The sequence below is a fragment of the Macrobrachium nipponense genome, chromosome 10 (genome assembly GCF_015104395.2).
Source record: "Macrobrachium nipponense isolate FS-2020 chromosome 10, ASM1510439v2, whole genome shotgun sequence".
In the NCBI taxonomy this organism is placed as follows: domain Eukaryota; kingdom Metazoa; phylum Arthropoda; class Malacostraca; order Decapoda; family Palaemonidae; genus Macrobrachium; species Macrobrachium nipponense.
Window position 1 is genome coordinate 32,834,911 of NC_087204.1, and position 23,094 is coordinate 32,858,004.

Consider the following 23,094-nt stretch of genomic DNA (forward strand, 5'->3'; position numbering starts at 1 on the left):
AAGGACTTATGAACAGAAATTTAGTTCGCTTTCTAGAACCAGATTTTGATACATATTTCAGCAGAAGATCCACGGGTAAACCTGAAATCCTTCTGTCTAACAGATATCACATTTTTAACTATTCAATCACTCAGGGTCCTTTAACTACATCAGACCACCTACCTGTATTATTAAAACTCACTGTGAGACCCATTATGGTAGCCACTACCCCAACCCTCGATTTGACCAATGCCAACTGGGAACGTTTCAAGGATATTCTCGATGACTCTCTCTCCAACTATGACATACCTGATAACATCATAAAGGATAATCCTATATCGACGATAAGATAACTTTTTGGTTATCAAAAAAGCCTCAGAACTTTGTATCCCCCTCAAAACTTTCAGAATCTTACCATATTCCAAAGAAACAGATAATCTCAAGCAGTTACAATATTACTATAAACAAGCCTTAGCTTTAATAAATAACCGAGGTCCAACACATCAACTATTAGAATACATAAAAAATATCAAAGAACGGATTAAAATCGAAGCAAAGGAACTCATAAACTCAACTTGGGAGACACTATTAAATAAAGGTGAAGGTATCTATCGAGACCCAGGAAAGTTCTGGAAGATGATCAGAAGACTTCTGGGATCAGATTCTCAACCTATAGCCTACATCCTCCATAACAATTAGAAAATCTATTTACCCCAAGACCAGGAACCGATTTTCATGTGAATCTTAAGAATGTTGCAACGACTCATACAAAATAAATCTATGGGAGAATTTAAGGTTTGGCCTGCAACATGAGCAACAAGTTATTGAAGTACTTCATAAACATGATGATCATGTGATACCATATGACACTGTAGAGCTTGATAGGTTAGATGATGAAGACCAGTTTATCCAACCAATCCAACTGCAAGATATTATCAAAGTAATCAATAACTTTAAAAACAAAGCACCTGGCCATTCTAAAGTTAACAAAATTATCCTCAAGCACCTGCCCATATCTATGCTTCACTTTTTAAAAGACATTTTCAACGAAACCATAAGTATGGGATACTGGCCTGACTGTAAAAACTGGGCAAACATCCAATGCAATATTCATTCATTTAAGTGAAAACAACCACCGAATAAATTGGGTTGGTAGTTCAGTAATTGCAAGGTCAAGAGATTTCTTATCACGAAATCTTTTAGAATCTGCTTTAATACAACTTACTTTTCATTGTAATTTCAATGTTAGTCGTGGCCTTTTTCATTTAGACCCTTGTATTTGTAACATGTTTAAGAATGACCTCAAAGATATAATTACAGACTTAAATAAAAATTACTTGCCTTAGAGTTATCTTCGTTGTAATGTATGTCTGACATGTATTGTGAGTATGTATTGTGAATATGGTTTTGTTTACCAAGTTCTGAATAGCTGTCACCTATAATCCTTTAATTGTCTTGTCCTTGTATCTGAGATGATTGTCTTAAACCTTTAATTGCACCCATTATTTATGCTTGTTTGGGAAGGTTACTCATCTTCCAGGTGTGTCGGATTCTAGGTACTAATCTCTTTATAATCCCTATCTGTCAGTTATACGAATCTTCTTGTATTGTCTTTTACCTCATGTATGTCAGTTTCTGCTCAGTAAAGGACGTTTAACGTCGGAAGGTCTCACAGATACTCCTTCGTTTATTTTTCCTTCGTGGCATATATCTTTATTTATGGATTTATCACGTTCCTAACTTTCGTGATTCAGTTATACGTATATATATATATATATATATATATATATATATATATATATATATATATATATATATGTATGTATGTGTGTGTATATACATCTGTATATATATTAGGGCTGTTGCCTTGTATAATAAGGCGCCCTATGAGGTAATGTTAGTCTTGCGATAATCTTACACTAAGTCGGTTGGTATTGCACTTCCATATTCATTGGAGTGTCTTGGGGTTTGTAGATCACTTATGAAGTCGGTATCATCTTCTTTGGTTATGACGACGATGTCTTAAACTCATGATGATTCGGCAATGATGTGAGGTTCTAGTAGAAACCTCGAAGTACAAAAAATACTTATATTCTCTGAGCTTACATGGTAAAGATCAGGTAGGATTGTACAGGTCTTCTAATGACGATAGCTTGATCGCTTCTGCCAATGATGATGGCTAATTCTATTCTCTCTACATGATAAAGCTTAGGTAAAGAGGTACAGGTCTGCCAATGATGATGGCTAACTCTATTCTGTTCCACTACCATCTCGGTTACAAGTCATAAAGGAAGCAGACAGTAGCTCGAACATATGAACATACATACAAAATGAGACACATTACTAATCACGTAGGCCATTTGAATTATAGGTCGCGGTAGTTGTCTCAAGCAGGGAGCTTGGACTAATGTTTCAAAACAAATGAATGAACACAGGTGACGGCACGTCATCTTAGCCTACTCTATGGTATATGTCATCTTAGCGTCTCTGGTCAGATCACATTCCTGCAAGCAATCTGGTTGACCTCTTTAGTTTTAGTCTTATATATATGGAGTAACATTCCATATTTTTATTATGTAACCACTTACATATATAATATATATATATATATATATATATATATATATATATATATATATATGTACCTATATATATATACGCAGATAGTCACCTCTTTTTACAACTGAGGCTTCAAGAAAAAATTATGCAATATCAGTTGTTAATTTCATGTGAATCTTAAGAATGTTGCAACGACTCATACAAAATATAGATTGATTTAAGTGTTAAGTGAATCTTTTTTTTTAACAATCGAAAAAATGTGATAAATCATGAATGATTATGGTGCATGTTCACGGGCCTTTATTCATCACTGTAGAACATTTTATTGGAACAAATGATGAAAATAAACACTGTCAGGAATATTCACATATATATACCATATTCTTTCTTTGCTTGCTTATAAATTTCGAAGCAATAAAAACTTTGTTTACATTCTATCTGCATTAGTTCATGACGCTGTTAATAAACATTTTCACTTTCCAAGATTGCAAACGTTAGAATTTGTGATAAGATTGGGGTACATTTTAGAGAAGGCACTCACTGAGATTAGATAAATTATGGGAAAAAGACTAATGATAACAGAATACAAAGATTATAATGATTATGGCATGAATTAGTATTTATTATTATTATCAGCGATCGCGTCATAAAGCTGACTTTATTCTTTCATTTTAGATCCTTTCTACTTCTATCACTCTCACATCCATCTAAGCATCTTCTTCTCTTATGCTCTGTTGCTCCCAGTTTGAATGTCAGATATAATTTAATTGATCACACCACTACTCACCCTTCTTTGAGAGTTCTGCCACTGTTTGGATATGAACTGTTTTGCCTAGATTATGATATATACATACACACACACACACACACACACATATATATCTATTATATATATTATATATATATATATATATATATATATATATATATCATAATTTAGGCAAAACAGTTCATATCCAAACAGTGGCAGAACTCTCAAAGAAGGGGAAGTAGTGGTGTGATCAATTATACCAGACATTCAAACTGGGAGCAACAGAAGATAAGATAAGAAGATGCTTAGATGGATGTGTGGAATGATATAAGTAGAAAGGATTTGTTATATCAAAGCTATTAAGACCTTCTATGAAAAATCGGAAAAAAAAGAAGTGTCCACAAACACCCTTTGTTTGCCGCATTTTATTGGATTTGAGACTGTAAAATCTTGTTTAATACAAATGTCTCTTTCACATATAATAACGTAAAAAACATGCTTATAAAAAATAGCCCTCAAAACGACAGCAATATTGTATAAAAAATTCTATGTATGGATTGTGATTTATTTTACTTACGTAAGGTCATATAAGGTCTTAATAACTTTGATATAACAAATATCCATGATATGGGATGGATAGCACAAATCTGTTCCTATTTTTCTGATGCTTTTGAATTTTTGATCTTAAAAATTCAGGACTGACTATTCGTAAGGCTCAAAGAAACATTGATGAAAATACTGACATTTTTATATTTATATTATGTCCTGAATAATAGTGTATATATGTCAAATTATTTGTCTTTTCCTATAAATACTAAATTTACAATTAGAAGATTCCCTTGTAATATAAATGTCAAAAAAGTTAAACAATCGTCTATCTCTAACTCAATTGTAAATTTAATTGAAGGGACTTGCTCATTTAGTTGAGCCAATATATTATTTACATCCAAACCTCTGGGTATGATGGCTAACATATTACCAACATAACGGTACCATGTCACAGGAAGATGGAAACTCTTTAGATTTGACTGACAAAATCAATGGTATTACAATCAATCCAGATTCACGGTTAATAAGTTTTTATGTATGTTCCTTATTCACTAAAGCTTTCGTTGACTCTGTATTGGAATACCTTAAAGATGAAATGGATAAACTTGATTTGCCACTAACAATTAACCAGGTCATAGAATTAATAAGTTTGTGCATATGTGATTGCAAATTTATTTTCAATTGGGAATATCTTAAACAAACGTTTGGTATAGCAATGAGAAACCCACATTCACCTGTTCATTAAAATTTATATATGGACTTTTTTGAACGCCTGTACATACCCAAAATTTTTCCATTTTCCTGTGACATGGTACCATTATGTTGATGATATGTTAGCTATCATACCCAAAGATTTGGATGTAAATAATATATTGGCTCAACTAAATGATCAAGTTCCTTCTATTAGATTTACACATTCAGTCTGCTTACTCTGCCCATGAAGTTTTTCAGCTGAAAATCACTTCAAGATTTAAATATGTATATGATGACGTTTTCTTTATTCACCATTTGATAATCATTAGTCTTTTAAGACAATGTGTTGCTTACTCCAACAAGTAAGTAACCCATATATTTTTCTTTGTTCGAAATGTCAACTTAAAAACATTATGAAGTGTCATTTATTATGTTTTTCTTCATTTTTTCTTATTATTGTCTTACTGAGCTTCATGAAAATTTAATAGATAACAACTGTGATTTTTCTTTATCCTCTAATAAAGTTTGAAAAAAATCTTTGAGGGCAAAGTAGATCATTTGCTTAATAGTAATCTAAGCAAATTATCAAAAAATCAATAATCAAACTACATTTTTATGGTTATTGGTATAAAATAAACTTGATGAAAGCACAATTGAAGCATGTACTATACTCTTAGCAGAATAACAACAATAATAACCATTTCAAAATACAGTTACATGTAAGTACCATACTACTTGCTTACTAAAGTGTTTTTAACAACTGCACGACCAGCAGACAAAATGAAATGTGCAAGTATACACCATTCGAAAAATGGGCTTCGAACATAATACGTGTTTGATTTTCACCCCAGCCTTACAAGGCATAAAGGTCCCTGTTGGAACGTCGACATACAATTTGAATTCGTTCAAATTGCTATGAATAAATATCTTACTAAATTCATGGGCCATTTTATCCTTTGCTTATCTAAAAGAAAACAATTTAGAATAATTCCTTCTCGAATGCCATGAACTCTTATAATATTCAACTCGTGCAAAGAATAACAATCACTCGACTGAACAAGGATTCTTCATGTGGCTAAAATTGACCACCGAGTGGATTCATGTGAAAAGTGGGAGACGAGAGAGAATAAAAACCTGACTCTGACATGAATTAGGAATTTTTACCATCATTAATATCAATCACATTAAAATCGTGCAACTCGTCTGAGAACTATTCAAAAAATTTCTGATATGATTTAAAATTCATAATCATAATTTTCGCGAGTACTTTTTTGAAAGGCTATAGCAACCATTAAAAATAATGGAACGACTGGTTCATAATGATTTACAGTTTATTTGCTACAGGACTTATTGTCAGATATTATTACAAGTGCTTGCACAAAAGATTAAAAAACTCACATTAACAAAGATGTGTTATGACCGTGGTTGGATTGATAAATACTGTCTCGTGGATTCCGATGGTGTTAGAAGTCTTGGTTGCTTTTTACTCACGTACCTTTTAGTGATAACTGCCCAAAAATTATTTACTCTGAGTTAATATAACATCCAGTTATCTTGCCTCATATTGTTTAGGCAAGCAAAAACGTCATATCAGCCACTTAACACAATCTTTATTTTTTTTTTTTTTACAAAGTATCTTGAAATATACCTCGGTCGTAATATTGTATCACTAATGTTATTTTCAGTGACATATGATTAAGTTTCTGTTGATTTTTATTATATTGCTGTTGATTATGAATCTGTTTATCAGTTTTGCTGAACCCTGGACCTGTTAGACGAATTCCAAGTGCTTTACTCTAATATTCAGTGATTACGGTTACATTTTCTTCATCTCCAGAGTTGATCTTGCAACTACGATTTGGTGTTTCTATCTGAGACACTTGTAAATAACATTGGGTCAAAGGTTGTTTTTAATCACAGAGTTTGATAGCCCAAATCCTATGTATCGTTGTAACATCCCTCATGCGCCGGGCGAATTAAATATTATTAGATAAATTAGTGTGGTTGCAATTTTTTCTTCTTTAGATTTTCAATCAGGTCTACAATGTGTACATATTTAGCTCAATCCTAACATCGATGATTCTATATATGACCGTCTCTTGTCGATGATTAGTAAAGATAAGCCAGAGGTTTCAAAATCTTAAATCGTTATTTGTGGAGACTGCAATGCAAAGCACGAGTGGCTTCATTCAAATTCCACAGATAACATTGCTGGTCTGCTCTTGAGTTCTATGTATCCTCCGATTTAATCCATCTAACTGAGGAACCGAAGCACATCTTTGGTAATATATTAGACCTCGTATTCACAGATGTTCAAGCTATTGTGAAGTCAAAGGTCTACGAGTATATAGGCACTTCTGATCACTACGCCATTGAGATGGATATAACTGTCAGTCGGTATAATACAAATTCTATGAATTTCTATGATTGGAAAAACAGTTGGGATGAAATCCAGAGCCAGTTGGGATCGCATTATTGAAGTTTATCATGCACTTAATGTTATCTGATCCAGATCCGAAGGAGTTAAATGAAATGCTGATAGCTATTTAGTAAGGTATGTCCCTTGAGAGGACATTAAACTCAGGACAAATGAACAGCCAAGGTTTGATTCACAAGTAAACACTGGAAAAGTGGTTTTGTTTATTCCCGGTGATCTTTGTATATTTTTGGGTGCTGAATTCGAAAAAAAGCTTTTTAGTCCTACACATAACATTTTTACACAAAATGACTTCATATTTTTCATTCATGGGCATTGTATAGTTTCACACAAAATATATGAATTGAGTATTTGAACTAAAATGTATTTGAATTGAATGTTAACATTGCTATTTTATTAATAAGATACAATATAACTGACACACAACAGTGGCGAATCATACTAGTTGAACATGTTTGGCCTGTTCAGCTCAATGAACCGTAGTATTGCTGCAAACATTCCTCAGTGCGACTCAGTCAGCAGACTAGTTCACTGGTCATTATATATTGAACTATATATATATGATATAGATATATATATATATATATATAATATATATATATATATATATATATATATATATATAATATTATATATATATATATATATATATATATATATATAATATATAATATATATATATATATATATATATATATATATATATAGATATATAAATATATATATATATAATCTATTATATATATCTATATATATATATATATTATATATATATATATGCTTATATATATTTATATTTATAGATATCTAATATATATATATATATATATATATATCTATATTATATATAGATAGATATATTATAAATATTTATATATATATATTATATATATATATATATATATATCTATTTATCTATATATATATATATTTATTTATATATATATATATATATAGTTATGAATATATAGATATTATATATTATCACCACTTTCATTACACAGAATGATATATATATATATATATATATATATATATATATATATATATATATATATATATATATATATATATATATATAAGAAAAAAAACTCATTCTGTGTAATGAAAGTGGTGATGTTTCATTAACAACTCTGGTACACTGATATTTTTTCATTGCGGGTTAATTGAAATATTACTCTACAGTAATGTTAAAAAATACATTATGACATCTAGAGGTTGCGTGAACTGTCCTGATCTTTTATGTTACATCTCCGGAAAATTCGTAGTGAAAAAGCAGAGACAGACCATTAGTCTACAGATTGTTGTAAAAAAGCATATTATGCCTACTTTGGCATAAAGCTTGGAGATCAGGACAAAAAGTGGGCTCCTCATTGTGTGGGCTCTATTTGTGTTGAAGAAGTAAGACAATGGACAAAAGGAAAAAAGAAAGCTCTTCCATTGTAACAAATGAATCAGAGAGAAATTTCATATCCAAATCTTCCATCAGCAATAAGACTTGTACTACATGGACCTGATCTACCAATGCCTACTCCACCTGTTAGCCTTGATTACGTGGATGCTTACTTGGAGGAAGAAAATGCAGATGAAGATAAAGAATTTGTCCATACATTTTCAAGCGAAGATCCACAGCCTTTCTCTCAGGATGAACTTAGTAATTTAGTGAGAGACTTCGGTCTCCCAAAAGATGCAGCTGAGCTCTTGGGATCCAGATTAAAAGAGAAAAACTTGTTACAGCCAGGCACAACTTTCTCTTGGTACCACTCTAGAGGAAAAGATTTTGCACCATATTTCAAGAAAGAGGAATCCTTGGTTTATTGCACGGACATAACTGGATTGGTGCAAACCTGGGCATAGATTATAATGCAGAAGAGTGGAGACTATTCATAGACTCATCTAAAATAAACCTGAAAGGGGTACTGCTCCATAATGGTAATAGATATGCATCCATATCTATTGCTCATTCTGTACAATTAAAAGAATCATACAAGAATTTGGACAATATTCTTGAGAAAATTCATTATGATGAACACTGTTGGCTCATATGTGGAGATCTAAATGCTCTGTGTATCTTGTTGAGTCAGCAATCAGGATATACTAAATTTCCATGTTTTATTTGTGAAAGGGACAGCAGAGCTAGGGATTTACATTGGGTTCAGCAAGAATGGCCAAACAGAAAAGAATTACAACTTGGTACGAAAAACATCATCAAACCTAGCTTAATGGATCCGAGAAAGTGCTGCTACCACCGTTTTATATTAAGTTAGGATTGCTGCAGCAATTTGTAAAAGACCTGTCGAAAGATGCACCCTTTTTTTGCAATGAACGAAATCGAACTACAGGCTTGGGTATCATTCAAAGAAGCAATTTCTAAGTTCCTAGGAAATAATGAAGACCCAATTTACACAGAAATAGTGGGAAACATGTTTGTCAAATTCAAAGAATTGGATTGGAATATGAGTCTCAAAGTTCACTTTTTATACTCACATTTGGGTTTTTTCCTGTAAACCTGGGAGCTGTGAGTGAAGAACAGGGTGAAAGATTTCATCAAGATATTAAAGACATGGAAAGAAGGTACCAGGGTAGTTGGAATGTCAGTACGGTGGCCGACTATTGCTGGATGATTCATAGAGATGCACCAAAACCTGTCCACAAACGGATGTGCACCAAGCGAAGTTTTGGATGAAAGAAACGGAGAAGTTACCAAGGTTCGAGTATGTGTATGTATGTAATGGAATATATATAGTGTGCATTATTTACATGTTCAAAGCTTTGTATTTGAAAAATAGTTTCATGAAATAAACAAAGTAAAATCATGTTACATAGATGAACAGAAATTTATTATTGACTATATTTTCATTAGATTTCTTTTTAATTTTGTACTGTAATGTGATGTGATGAAATCATTTGAAATGCATGTTTGTATAGTGTTCATAAGTCCCGAAATGCATCACAACTCAGAAATGAAACGATTTTTAATGACCTCAGTTTTGCAGACCTGGGATACTTGTAAAATAGCTTACCACGATAAACAGACCAAATTCGACACATGGAGACGAAATCGTTCACAAGAAAATGACATTTCTTTTTCTCGCTTTGGGCGATTAATAATTATGCTATAGCTGAGATGGATTATAATGATTCTGGAAAGAGGAAACTGGAAGGAATTGCGAAGCTTCTTATGTGGTTGACCAAATTGGCATCATCTATCTTTGGCTCAGGCTCATCTGCAATTCCTCCACTATTAACAGATGACGGTAGATTAGTTGTTGGCCAAAAGGAAAAGAGCTAAACTGAGGCATCGAGCTTGTGAAGCTAAGCAATCAGCTGAGGATGTCCATCTTCGTGATACTTGTCATCCTGAACCTATTCTTTCAAAATTTACATTTCGCTCTAGGAATCTCACGGAAATTCTTGTGACCCTGTGGTAGCGGTGTAAGAATATTACCACCGTAGGTCCTGCGTGTCGTAAAAGGTGACTAAAAGGACAGCTGCTGCCTTGCAGTCTTACTTTTGAGTAAAAGGCTAGACCCATCGCCGATAACTCAGGAAACTACTGCCTTGCAGGTGGACTTTTTAGTAAAAGGTTAGACCCACTGCCAATAACTGTGGTCGATGACAGCAAGGGCATGTAGTCGTAAAGACCCATTTGCCAAACAAACCATGCCTGATGATGCCTTTGATACAAGGCAGTGGAGAAGCTGCATCAGGCAACCGACCCATTAATGTAGGGATAACGGTGGGAAAGAAGAAGAAGAAAATCTCATGGAAGTTCTTGATCATCTTGATAGCTGGGATGAAAAAGATTCCGATGGTTTCCTCCCTTTAATTTTTTTCAAAAAGGTTTTTGTGCGCTGTCTCCCAAGATTATTAGATCCTATAAATTTTTATGTCTACTTATTATATCTCTGCGGTTGAGTGCAGGCCTAGCAAAACATTACCTGTCCAAAAGAATGGCATATCTGCAGAAACAGTAGCTACAGGCCAATTTTTATTTTTCTGTGCTTTCAAAAGCTATAGAAAAACGTATTTTTAAATTAATGTGAAAGTATGTGGAGCAAAGGATAATTGGCTGACAGTAAATATGCATATGAGGAGCAGTTAGGACCCTGCGATGCTCTCTCAGATTTAACATGCCATTTGCAAGAGAACAATGATAAGTTTTTTGAATGTAGATTAATTCAAATAGATTTTAGTGCTGCTTACGATCAAGTAAATCCCAAAGCACTAATTGGTAAACTTCAGAATCTTGGAGTGGGTGGATATATTTTAAGATTACTACTTCAGGTGGGCAGCAGCGATTTGATGTTAATGGGATCTTTAGTGAACCAAGACCTATCGTGTCAGGAGTTCTACAGGGTAGCGTGGTAGCGTTCTTGATATAGCCAGGTGATATCAGCTATGACAGTGGTGTGGCCAAGAAAAAGACTTGTAGCCACTTCATATCAACTGCCTTAATGTCGTGTGCGCCGGCAGCCTTAGAGTAGGTGAATAGAGGTCTCGGGCTCCAACTTTCCTCACCAGCAAGGCTCCTAGAACTTCATTTCACTCTATGCATTGACTTGTTTAATCTTTTAAACTTAAGTAAATATATTCATCTGAGCTTTGTAGTTGAAAGGAAAATAGGAGAGTATTCCATCCATTTAATCATTCTCTATAACCTACATTTCTAAAGAAAATGGATCACGCTATAAGACAGGCACCAGTGTGGATAATGCTTTCTTTTGTTCTTTGTGATCACAGGAAAGGTAAAGCCAGCATGATTTATAAGTATATTTCAAGCAATTATAAAATAATATTCCTAATCAGTAAAACTTGCAAGACCAGCATACACATATCATTACAGGCAATAATAACATTAATCATTTATTGGTTTCAGTTAACAATCAAATTCCTTTTCACCTTTTATGAGATATACACAAAGTAGGGATTAAACCATTAGTATAAATATACTGTCAGGTACCCAGACATGCAATTCTAATCACTAAAGTGTTTCAAAAGACGCTTCATTTTCTCTACAAGAGATAGAGCTGTCTGGTCCGTAACCGAGTCTGTAGCATAAGTGGAAATGCTTATCACTTTTCTGTTGCAAGTGACCAGTTGATGATAAAAGTGGAAAGGTGTACTTGGAAATCATTTCTTGCATTTGTAATCATAATTTCTTCATTGCTTCCAAGGTCTCCCAAATAACCCACGTCATTGTACTGAAAATCGAATGTTAATTCAGGTTTAGATTTGCAGAAATCTTCAGGTAATTGTAACTGACGGGTAACGTCTTCCTTGATCATGGACTCGCTTTTGAGGAGCTCTCGTTTCAGCCATTTAATTTTAGTTCAATTAATCAGAAACTGATCTCTGAGATTTCCATCAACAGAATATCCTACAGTCGTTTTCTTCATGTGTAGTCCCGAAATCGGTTTGGCTTCTTTCTTCAAATAACGACATATATCAGCTGTGTACAATACGCTAATGTCGCGAACATCTTTACTCACACCAGCTTTCTGCACCAATTCTAACAAGGCAGCTGTTGTGATGCCTTAAAAGACATTCCCAAAATTAATTCCTCTATTCTTACACCTTCCCGAGATTTGCTTGACAGAAATGTCATCTAAATCTGTTTTGATATGCCGGTACGGTGTGTTTCTGCCATTAGAGGAGGAAAAGCTTCAAAAAGGAGTGGCTGCTTGTTTGCTTTTAAAATGTCGTTTTGCAAGTGTGTCAGCTCCTCAGGTTTTCACAGAAGCTCTTGTGCAGATTGCTAGTAAATATGCAAGCACTCTTCTTGGGATATGTCTTCACCCAATGAAGAGTCACCTATCCATTCTTTGCCCTCCAAGAGTAGGACATCTAGTAGTTGGCTCTGACACGCTCAGCTGAAAATCCATCCACGACTGCATAGTGTGGACAGTCGAGTAAATAATGCTAGTAAGGGTATGACATCTTCATAGTCCCGCAGCTCGGACCATTGAGATACAACGAACGAGATACCGAATGTAACCCCTACTGGTATTTGGGAGTAAACTTGTAAACAGTGAAATTGACTGTCTGAGGAAAATATATTGGTGGCTTACTTAACAAGCACCACTAATATTGCTTGTTAGATTTTGGGTCTAGATCCAATATATGAGATACCAGATGAAACTAATATATAATATATCTGCAGAGTACTGATTATAGAATGACCAGTGACATACATTTTGGAGGGTGGGTTCCCCCTGACAGACGCACTGAAAAGGGGAGGTTAATTGGATCTAGATCCGACTTAGGAGATACCAAGTACAATACAATTGCACTGCACATCCTAGAATACTGTGGTGGTAATGACAGACATTTTAGTGGGTGGTTACCCCTTGACAGACGCCCCACAACGAGTGGGAAGGGGGAGATATGATCTGCATCTGACATTGGAGACACCAAGTAAAACTTGTACTACAATTGCACTGCACATCCTAGAATGCTATGGTGATAATGACACACATTTTAGTAGGTGATTATCCCCTGACAGACACCCCACAACGAGTGGGGAGGGGGAGACAGGATCTGCATCCATCATGGAGATACCAAGTAAAATTTGTACTACAACAGCACTGCACATCCTAGAATGCTGTGATGGTAATATCAGACATTTTAGTGGGTATTTACCCCCTGACAGACACCCCACAATAATTGGGGAGGGGGAGGGGGAGGGGGAAGGGGAGACAGGAACTGCATCCAACATTGGAGATACCAACTAAAATTTGTACTACAATAGTGCTCCATATCCTAGAATGCTGTTTTCGTAATGACAGACATTTTAGTATGTGGTTTCCCCCTGACAGACACACCCTAACAGGTGGACAGGGGGAAGGGCAAGCCCTGATAATTAATGTCTAGACTAGTATACTAGGCTACTCTTGACCCGTATTATAAATTATCGTGATATATTTAATAAACATTTTTATCCTTTCTATATCCATTGTATTTATCTAACACAAAAATTATTAATTTGTCTTATATAAATAACAGTCATCTGTAGGCCCATAATAATTCAGTCATATTATTATTTTGTCAAGCAAGCATCTGACTTCAATTATAGTACTCGCTTTAGCTTTGTTTACGAGATGAAAATTAATGTACCAGTGGCTGGAAGACGAACTGGCACTGTAAAGTTACGTATAAGTTCTTATCATTATTAGAGTTATCGCTGTAAAATGTCGATGTACATAACATTTGTTAAATAGAGTAACACACACCCATTACGTAGATAGTAATACATATGTAATATATATGCTATAGTCAGGGTACAGATCATAATAATTGGCCTATAGCCTACTCAGTTTGTTTTATCGAAGCAGGACTACCTACTTTTGGTTTCAACTGACTTTCATACAACTGAAATTATGGATGCATTTTTGTATTATCAGTTTTATGAACGGATAGTGTTGTTACTATAGTCGATTTTTTTTTTCGGCTGGTGTAAAATTCGTCAGATATAATACACCTGGCTGAGGAAGGACACAGAGGATCTCTGTTTTTTAAACAATCTCTCCACACACCAAGTTATTTCGAACATTTCCATTCTCTCAAGAAGATTATGAATAAATGTAAGAGCAAACTAGACAAAAAAAATAATCACCTAGCGTTAATGTAAAGAAAAGAGAAATGAAAAATTAGTGCGATTGTCAATTTTTTCTATCGTTAATGTTTAATGCGTAAGTGTTTAGCGAATTGATAGGGTTTAGTGCGTAAGCGTTTAGTGAATGTTTATGAGTAAGTTTTTGATGAATGTTTAGGGTTTAATGTGTCAGTATTCAGTAAATGTTTACTTAGTCTTTAGGGTTTAGTGAATGTTTTGTGAATGTTATTGAATGTTTATTACAAGAATTCAGTGAATGTTTTGTCTTTGGGGTTTTAGTAAATGTTTTGTGAATGTTAAGTGAGCGTTTAGTGAATGTCTTATGAATGGTAGTGTTTAGTGAATATTTAGTGTGTAAGAATTCAGTGAGTGTTTAGGGTTTTAGTGAATCCTTTACGAATGTTAAGTGAGCGTTTAGTGAATGTCTTGTGAATAGTAGTATATAGCAAATGTTTAGTGTGTAGGTGTTTATTGAGTTTTTAATGAGTGGATGTTCATTTACTGTTTAGTATTTAATAAGTATTTGGGGTTTGGTAAGCATTTAGTATTTAATGAGTGCTTAGGGTTTAGTGAGTGTTTAGTGTTTAATTAATAATTAGGATTAAGTGAGTGTTTGGTGAATGTTTACCGAGTGTTTGGGGTATAATGAGTATTTAGTGAATTTAGTGTTTTAAGTATTTAGTGAACATTTAGTGTATAGTGAGTGCCTAGTGAATGTTGGGTATTCAGAGTGTTTTGTGTTATTGAGTGTGAGTGTATGTTAAGTGAGCGTGTGAGTGTATGTTGAGTGTGTGTGTGTGTAAATAGTAAATGTATGCAAGTGTGAGTGCTTACTGAGTAAGTGGATTGTGAATGTTAGTGTTTAGTGATCATACTACATTACTGTTTAGTTGGTGCTTCGCTACTGTATGCAAAGAAAATCCTGTATTTACACAGGAACCATTTATGCTCGACACTGCATAAATCCAAGAGCAGATGCTTAGGCCTTGACCACAATGGTTGGAGTGCTTAGGTAATTTTTGTCTGTGAAATTGGGTCGAATAATAATAATAATAATAATAATAATAATAATAATAAAATAATAATAATAATAAAGTATAACAAGAGTAATAGTAATAAGATATAATACTAAGAGCTGGACCGAGACCTTTCAATATGGCCTTCCGAAGTCACTCGCGGCAGGGAGATGGCTACTCCAGTGATTGACGCCCTATGCCTTGCACACAGCTGACATATTTGCACATTCGGTCGTCAGATTTTTATGACTGTTGGAGACACATTATAAATCATATTAGCAATGGTAAATACTCTAAACAGACGTGAGGATATATGATGTTAGTGCCTGTCTACTGGATATAATGAACAAGTAAAGTAAAGATATTACCAAGGAGAAAATTAGCCGAATAATGGTCGTCAAAGCCAGCATCGATAGAATGTATTGAAACATTACATAGGCTGCCTGTGGTGCGTACCGGCGGCAAGTTAAGAGACAAACACACTCAGCTGGCTTTAAACATTAAACTGCGTAAGTATAATTTTTATTTGAGTTTAAATTTTCTTCCTTGAATATATATGGTACCTGATACTTAGTGATAGCGTACAGATCAATTTGAGTGAGGCAGCCGAAAATAAGTGGACTATTAGATAATTGACATGATATTATAGGCCAACTTAATTTGGGAGTCAGGAGCTCCAAGTTGTATGATCGTCAACTTCTGGAGGGGGAATAGAAAGGGGGAAAATGTTTTAACGTTTATAGTTAGCCTATCCTGAACAATTCATTCACATTTCCCTTTCCGGTAATTATTTGTGCTGTGATACATCATCTCTTTGTGAATGTGCGGGTGTTAAAACGGCTCTTTATGATGGGATTTTGGTCTTAATATCAATCGAACCCCCATATCCGATAAAGATTTCATTTCATCCACACGAACCAGCAACTAAAAAAGTTGGGGTACGAACCTCGACTTGGCTACAGTACCCTAACTATAGGCAAAAAAAAGAAAAAGACCAAAGACGCTATTAAAACGAGAATAATTATCTTACATTACTTTTATTTTATAGGAATTGAGAGTAGCACCATATTATGACTGGTTTAATTATTCAAAAATGGCTCAGCACACATACTTGTAGCTGTTGTTACTTGTGACCCTCTCCCATTCAGATAAAATACTACCTTGTGCGAAGTAATAACTCCACACCAAAGGATAGTGCTAATATTATATATATACATATATATATATATATATATATATATCATATATAATATATAATATTATATATATATAATATATATATATATATATGTTTGTGTGTGTGTGAAACAATAGAAAGTAGAGCAAGCCTAGTAAGTCTCAAACATAGTTTTTTTATATAGATGTGATGGAATTAATGAAGTGCAATATTCCATACTTCAATAGGAATATTTAAAAAATAACTCCGGCAGTAATTCTTAACCTGAAACATCACAATATTTCTTGAATTTTTTGCCTTTTACATTTTATCAGGCTCACGATTTTCAGATGATTACCATATTTATAATATTAATATTGCCTATGATAGATTTTGAATCATTTCAATGTGTTCCATGTCTCCCTTCCAATCGTTGGTTATGTCTGTGAAGGGGTAACCACCCACTAAAATGTCAGGCATTACCATCACAGCATTCTAGGATATGAAGTGCTATTTTAGCACAAATTTTACTTGCTATCTCGAATCTTGGATGCAGATCCTGTCTCCCCCTCCCCCTCCCCCTCCCCACTCGTTGTGGGGTGTCTGTCAGGAGGTAACAACCCACAAAAATGTCTGTCAGGAGGTAACCATCACAGTACTCTAGGATGTACAGTGCTGTTGTAGTACAAATTGTACTTGGTATCTCCGATGTTGGATGCAGATCCTGTCTTCCCCTTCCCCTCCCCCTCCCAACTCGTTGTGGAGTGTCTGTCATGGGGAAACCACCCACTAAAATTCTGGTATTACCATCACAGCTTTCTAGGATATGAAGTGCTATTGTAGTACAAATTTTACTTTGTATCTCCAATATTGGATGCAGATTCTGTCCCCCTCTCCCTCTCCCCCTTCCCCTCCCCCTCCCCACTCGTTGTGGGGTGTCTGTCAGAGGGTAACACCCCACTAAAATGTCTGTCATCACCACGGCAGTACTCTAGGATGTACAGTACTATTGTAATACAAATTTTACTTGGTATCTCCAATGTTGGATGCAGTTCCTGTCTCCCCCTCCCCCTCCCATCCCCCCACTCGTTGTGGAGTGTCTGTCAGGGGGCAAACACCCACTAAAATGTCTGTCATTACCAGTGCAGTACTCTAGGATGTGCAGTGCTGTTGTAATACAAATATTACTTGGTATCTCCGATGTTGGATGCAGATCCTGTCTCCCACTCCCCTTCCTCCTCCCCCCACTCGTTGTGGGATGTCTGTCAGGGGGTATCTACTTACTAAAATGTCTGTCATTACCACCACAGCATTCTAGGATGTCCAGCACTATTGTAGTACAAATTTTACTTGGTATCTCCAATGTTGGATGCAGATCCTGTCTCCCCTCCCCACTCGTTGTGGGGTGTCTGTCAGGGGGTAACCACTCACTAAAATGTCTGTCATTACCACCACAGTATTCTAGGATGTGCAGTGCTATTGTAGTGTAAATTACACTCACTATTTCCTAAGTTGGATCTAAATCCAATTAACCCCCCCTTTCAGTGCGTTTGTTATGGGGAACCCACCCTCAAAAATGTATGTCACTGGTCCTTCTATAATCAGTAGAGTCTGCAGATATATTGTATATTTGTTTCATCTGGTATCTCATATATTGGATCTAGACCCAAAATTTAACAAGCAATTAGTGGTGCTTGTTAAGTAAGCCACCCATATATTTTCGGCAGACAGTCAGTTTCACAGTTTACAAGTCTACTCCTAAATGCCAGTGGGGGCTACAGTCGGTATCTCTTTTGTTTTATCTCAATGGTCCGGTCTGCCGCTATATCAAGTCAGGAAACCGGCAATGGTCATTGTCATCAGAAGGAAATAATTCGTACCTGTTCTGTAGACCGTTCACCTCATCAAAAAGTCGACAAGACTCATCAGTAGCTTGACACTTCGGTGTTCCCCTACTACGCATGTGCAGAAAAACCAGAAGTCGTAAAAATTTCATTGTATTGCCTACAGCATTTGATATCCAAATACTTATGCCAATATGCAATGATGATATAGGCTAGCAGGCGCTAAAATAAATATTGCCTGGCCCCTTATTTTTTTACAATAACAGATCAAAACTTTTCTGTTCCTTTTGAGATAGTTTGTATACTTAACTGTTTAACGATTGTTATTCTCCGAAGTAATGTTCATATAACTGTTATGCTGTTATTCTCCGAAGTAATATTCATATAACTGTTATGCTAATTATTGCTGCAATAGTTCTTAACTGCTTTTGCTGTTAACTATCATAATTATTGTTTACTTCCTGTATATACTATTTCTCAATATTCAGTACTGAACTGTATCTTGTACCGTAAGGTTTGGATAATAAATACCAAGAGGAACCGCTGTGTTTGTCAAACCATGACTGGTGGCAGCAAGTCAGAATCTACGCCTACCGAACATAACGCTGTTGCAAAGGAGATTACGCTGAGTGTGTCTTTTGGGGATGATGTGTCTCCAATGTCTTGGCAGTCCTTTTCATCACATTTCTTTTTAATCAAGCAAGCAAACTTACTACGAGGGGTACCGTCTTGGCGCGACGCAGGATATCGGGCCCTCATGCTGAGATTACAATTTAGGGGAGCAACAGGCATTACAGGACCCTGAGTGGGGTAAGGACGATGTTGCAATTATGGACAGACTTGTGCAGCGTATTCTCACGGCGGATGCAATTGAAGTAAGGATTCTGAGGTTTGAGGAATCTATACAGTTGCAGGGTGAGAGTCTGAGTGATTATATGACTCGTTTGCAACTGTTGGCAGGTCAAGCATTTGCTAAAGAACCAGCTGATATTGTACGGAAGCGTGTTGTATGGCGATTTCTCTCAGTGATGTGGTGGTGAAAATTGCATTGGCAGCGTTGTCTACTAAACGAGCAACTAAAGCAACAGGACCTAGGAATCCCAGTATCCATGTGAATCAAATTGAGGGTACGTCCAATGTTTGTTTGATGGAGGACACACCGGAAACTATGGAGGTTGCAACTGTACGAGGAAATGTTGGATCATGGGGCAGCAAGAAGAGGATATCTTATTCTTCTCGTAAATTTAAGTGCTATTATTGTAAAATGGCACATGTGGGTGGATGGAAAGCATGTGCACGAAGGAGAGATGAAAATCCTGCTTGGTACCCTCCCCAGGTTCAAAGAAAAAATTTTCAGTGAGGACTGTTCCACACGGGAGCTTGGAGCAGTCTGTACAAATGAATTCTACTTCCGCTTTCCTATGCACTGTGGCTTTGGTGCAGCCAAAGGTGAAGGGTCAAATGAGATATCGGCATGTGCTCTCCAGCCGAGCAGCAACTCGGGTATTGAAAAATATTACAAATTACGTTACTGTGGAGATGATGAAAACTAAGTATAATGCTTTGGTGGACACGGAAGTGATTATTCTTTAGTTTCTGGGGATATCTTGAATGATGCTCAGAAATCTCTTGTCAGCTCAAGTAATATTACAGCTTGCGGAGCAAGCAGTGAAGAACTTCAAATTGAGGGAGAAATTCTGATGGATGTAAAGCTAGGCAAAACCATAGTGAGACAACATAGGTTCATTGTGGTATCTAAACTTGTTACTAGAGTGATACTTGGGATGGACTTGTGGATAAAACTTGGCACAGTCACTCTAGATTTGACAAAAGGGGGGTTGCGAGTGGATTCAATAAATTTATCATTGTCATTGAATACTGGGGAAAGGACACAATCACATAAATCATGCTCTGATGGAGTGGTGAAGCTCATTGTTAGAGCTGAGAATGCAGTTGTGATACCTCCTAGGACAGAATTATTTATATGCTGCTCAGCTGATGAGATGGTTCCAGTTGAGCAGTATCTGTTGTGTCCCCGACGCCCTGAGGGTTCTCCGGCTGCCCCTCCTCATTGCTGCATCCAAGGTTCAATCAAGAAGAAAATGTATGTGAGAGTTGCAAATGTATCAGATAAACACAAAACTGTGCAGAGTGGAGAGGAGATCGGGGAACTAGAGCCAAGTGTGGTAGGATACGATGGCAACCATAGCCTTTTAAGTTCAATTGAGGGGAAAAGAGGAAATTTCATTGTTGGAGAGTCGCTTACTTTTGAGCAGAAAGAGGAAATGGACAAGGTACTTTATGAGTTCAAGAATGTTTTCTATAATGGAGGCCCACTGCTGCTGGTACAGGTAGGGGTGGAGCACACAATCAGAGTTAACCCAGATTCAGCACTAATAGCAAATAGACCGCGGCGGTTGTCACTTGCTTTGGAGGCAGAAGTCAAGAAGGAGCTAAGCAAACTTCAGGATATGGGTGTAATAAAGAAATCATGTAGCCCTTGGGCAGCTCCGATTGTTTGCGCTCGTCGAGCTGATGGAAGCCTTCGGTTGGCTATTGATTATAGGGGAGTAAATAGCGTGTCCCAGCCAGCAACATTGCATCCAATGGTCGAGGAGCTTCTTGACAGACTTGGTCAGGCAAAATACTGCTCAGTGCTTGATGCAAAGTCTGGATATCATCAGATGCCTCTTTGGAAGGAGGATTGTGAGGTCTCGGCCTTTGCAGTCCCATGGGGCCAGTTTGAATGGCATGGTAGAACTCCTTTTGGTCTGAAAAGGGCAGGTTATACGTTTCAACGGATGATGGCTACAATACTCAGTGATTGCAACTATACGGATGCATTGGGTTATCTCAACGACATACTGGTCTGGGGTTCAACATGGAAAGAACACATAGCAAGGCTCAGAAATGTGTTGAGTAGGATTCGTGATGCTGGTCTTGTGCTAGCCCCGAATAAGTGTAAATTTAGGGTGCGTGAAGTGGAGTATCTGGGTTCCGTGGTTGGTGATGGCATGCTTCGCATTAGGTTGCAAAGAGTTCATCAACTGAGGGATCTTCCTAGGCCTTTGACTGTCAGGCAGTTGCGTCAGGCCATTGGGGCATTTTCTTATGTGCAAAAATGGATTCCAGGGATGTCACAGACTGCTAAGCCCCTGTATGAGACTTTGGAAAAAAACCCACACCAGAAATTGCATTGGTCGGTCGAGATGGTTGAGGCTTTTGAGAGGCTTAAAAACCAGGTAGCAAATGCTGTGGCACTCCATCTTCCTGACTATAGTAAACAGTTCGTTTTGATTACTGATGCAAGTGATGTTGGAGCAGGAGCAATGTTAGCCAACAAGTCAGCATCCAAGGAACTGTTACCAATTGCCTTTTACCACCCTACATTCTCCAAATCCGAGCAGAGGTATTCAACGAAGGAAAAGGAATTACTGGCGGTTATCCTGGCAATAAAGAGGTTTCGGATGTACCTCTCCTCTGCACCGTTTGATCTGATAATGGACCATCAGGCATTAAGATGGCTAAACACCCTGGATATTAGAGAAGAGAGAGGATGCCGAGGGAGATGGATTGAAACAATACAGCAGTTTGACATAAATCCAATTCATAAAAGTGGTCGCAGTGCTGTGATGTCCATGGCTGATTATCTGTCAAGAGTTGGTGCTGATGGAAATCTGGTATCGCATATTGCAAGTATAGCAGTAGGATCTTCTCAGCAGTGGGCCACAGCATTTGTGGATCCCAATGAAATGTTAGAAAAACAGCATTGCGATGAAGGGATCGGGGAAGTAGTGAATTTTATGAAAAATATGAGTTCACCGGGATGTGTGTCAGAGGAGAATAAGCTTGCCAAATATGGTAACCATTTAGGTATTACTAACAATGGAATTCTGTGTTATATAAATTATAAGGGAAGACGCTCACAAGAACATCCCTATGGCGTGAAAGAAGAGTGGCTACCTGTAATACCTAAGGATATGAGACTCTATGCACTTCAAATGATTCATGACAGTCCAATGAGTGGTCACATGGGTCGTGATCGAACATGGGAAAGAGCTCGGAAGAGTTTCTGGTGGCCTCGCATGAAGGCAGATGTCCATGCACATGTCAGTAAATGTGAAGCATGTGGGAGTAACAAAAGATTGAAGCATCCAGGGAAGGCCCCTTTTCAGAACCACAAGCTCCCGGAATACATGAATGAACAAGTGCAAGTTGATTTCATGGGTCCGTTTCCCATTTCATCATCACATCCATATCGTTATATCCTTCAAATGCAAGACATTTTGACTCGCTATGTTGTTTTGGTACCTCTTGAGGATTGTTCAGCAAAATCAGCAGTGGATACTCTAGTTGAAAGATGGATTTGCATGTTTGGGGTGCCCCGTGTCATAACGTCGAATAGAGGATCACATTTTACGGCTGATATCTTCAAGGCAGTGTGTAACCTGTTTGGTATTAAGCAGGATTTTGGTTCTCCTTACCATCCAAGAAG

General features: G+C 36.4%; 1 protein-coding gene across 8 annotated transcripts in view; it reads right to left on the reverse strand.

Moving 5' to 3' along the window:
• The window catches only part of LOC135223557 (uncharacterized), a 49,965-nt gene that overhangs the window by 15,055 nt on the left and 11,816 nt on the right, over window positions 1-23,094 (reverse strand). For 4 of the 8 annotated variants that reach the window (XM_064262066.1, XM_064262070.1, XM_064262068.1 and 1 more), the window contains exon 1: window positions 5,930-6,061. The exons of 1 other annotated variant lie outside the window; for it this stretch is intronic. Coding sequence is in view for 1 of the 7 variants with exons in the window: in XM_064262071.1 (XP_064118141.1) it covers window positions 5,930-5,931 (2 nt within the window). In the remaining 6 variants the exon portion in view is untranslated. Of the gene's footprint in view, window positions 1-5,929; window positions 6,062-23,094 lie in introns of those variants that run through there. 3 more of the 8 variants (XM_064262065.1, XM_064262069.1, XM_064262071.1) reach the window with 2 other exon arrangements.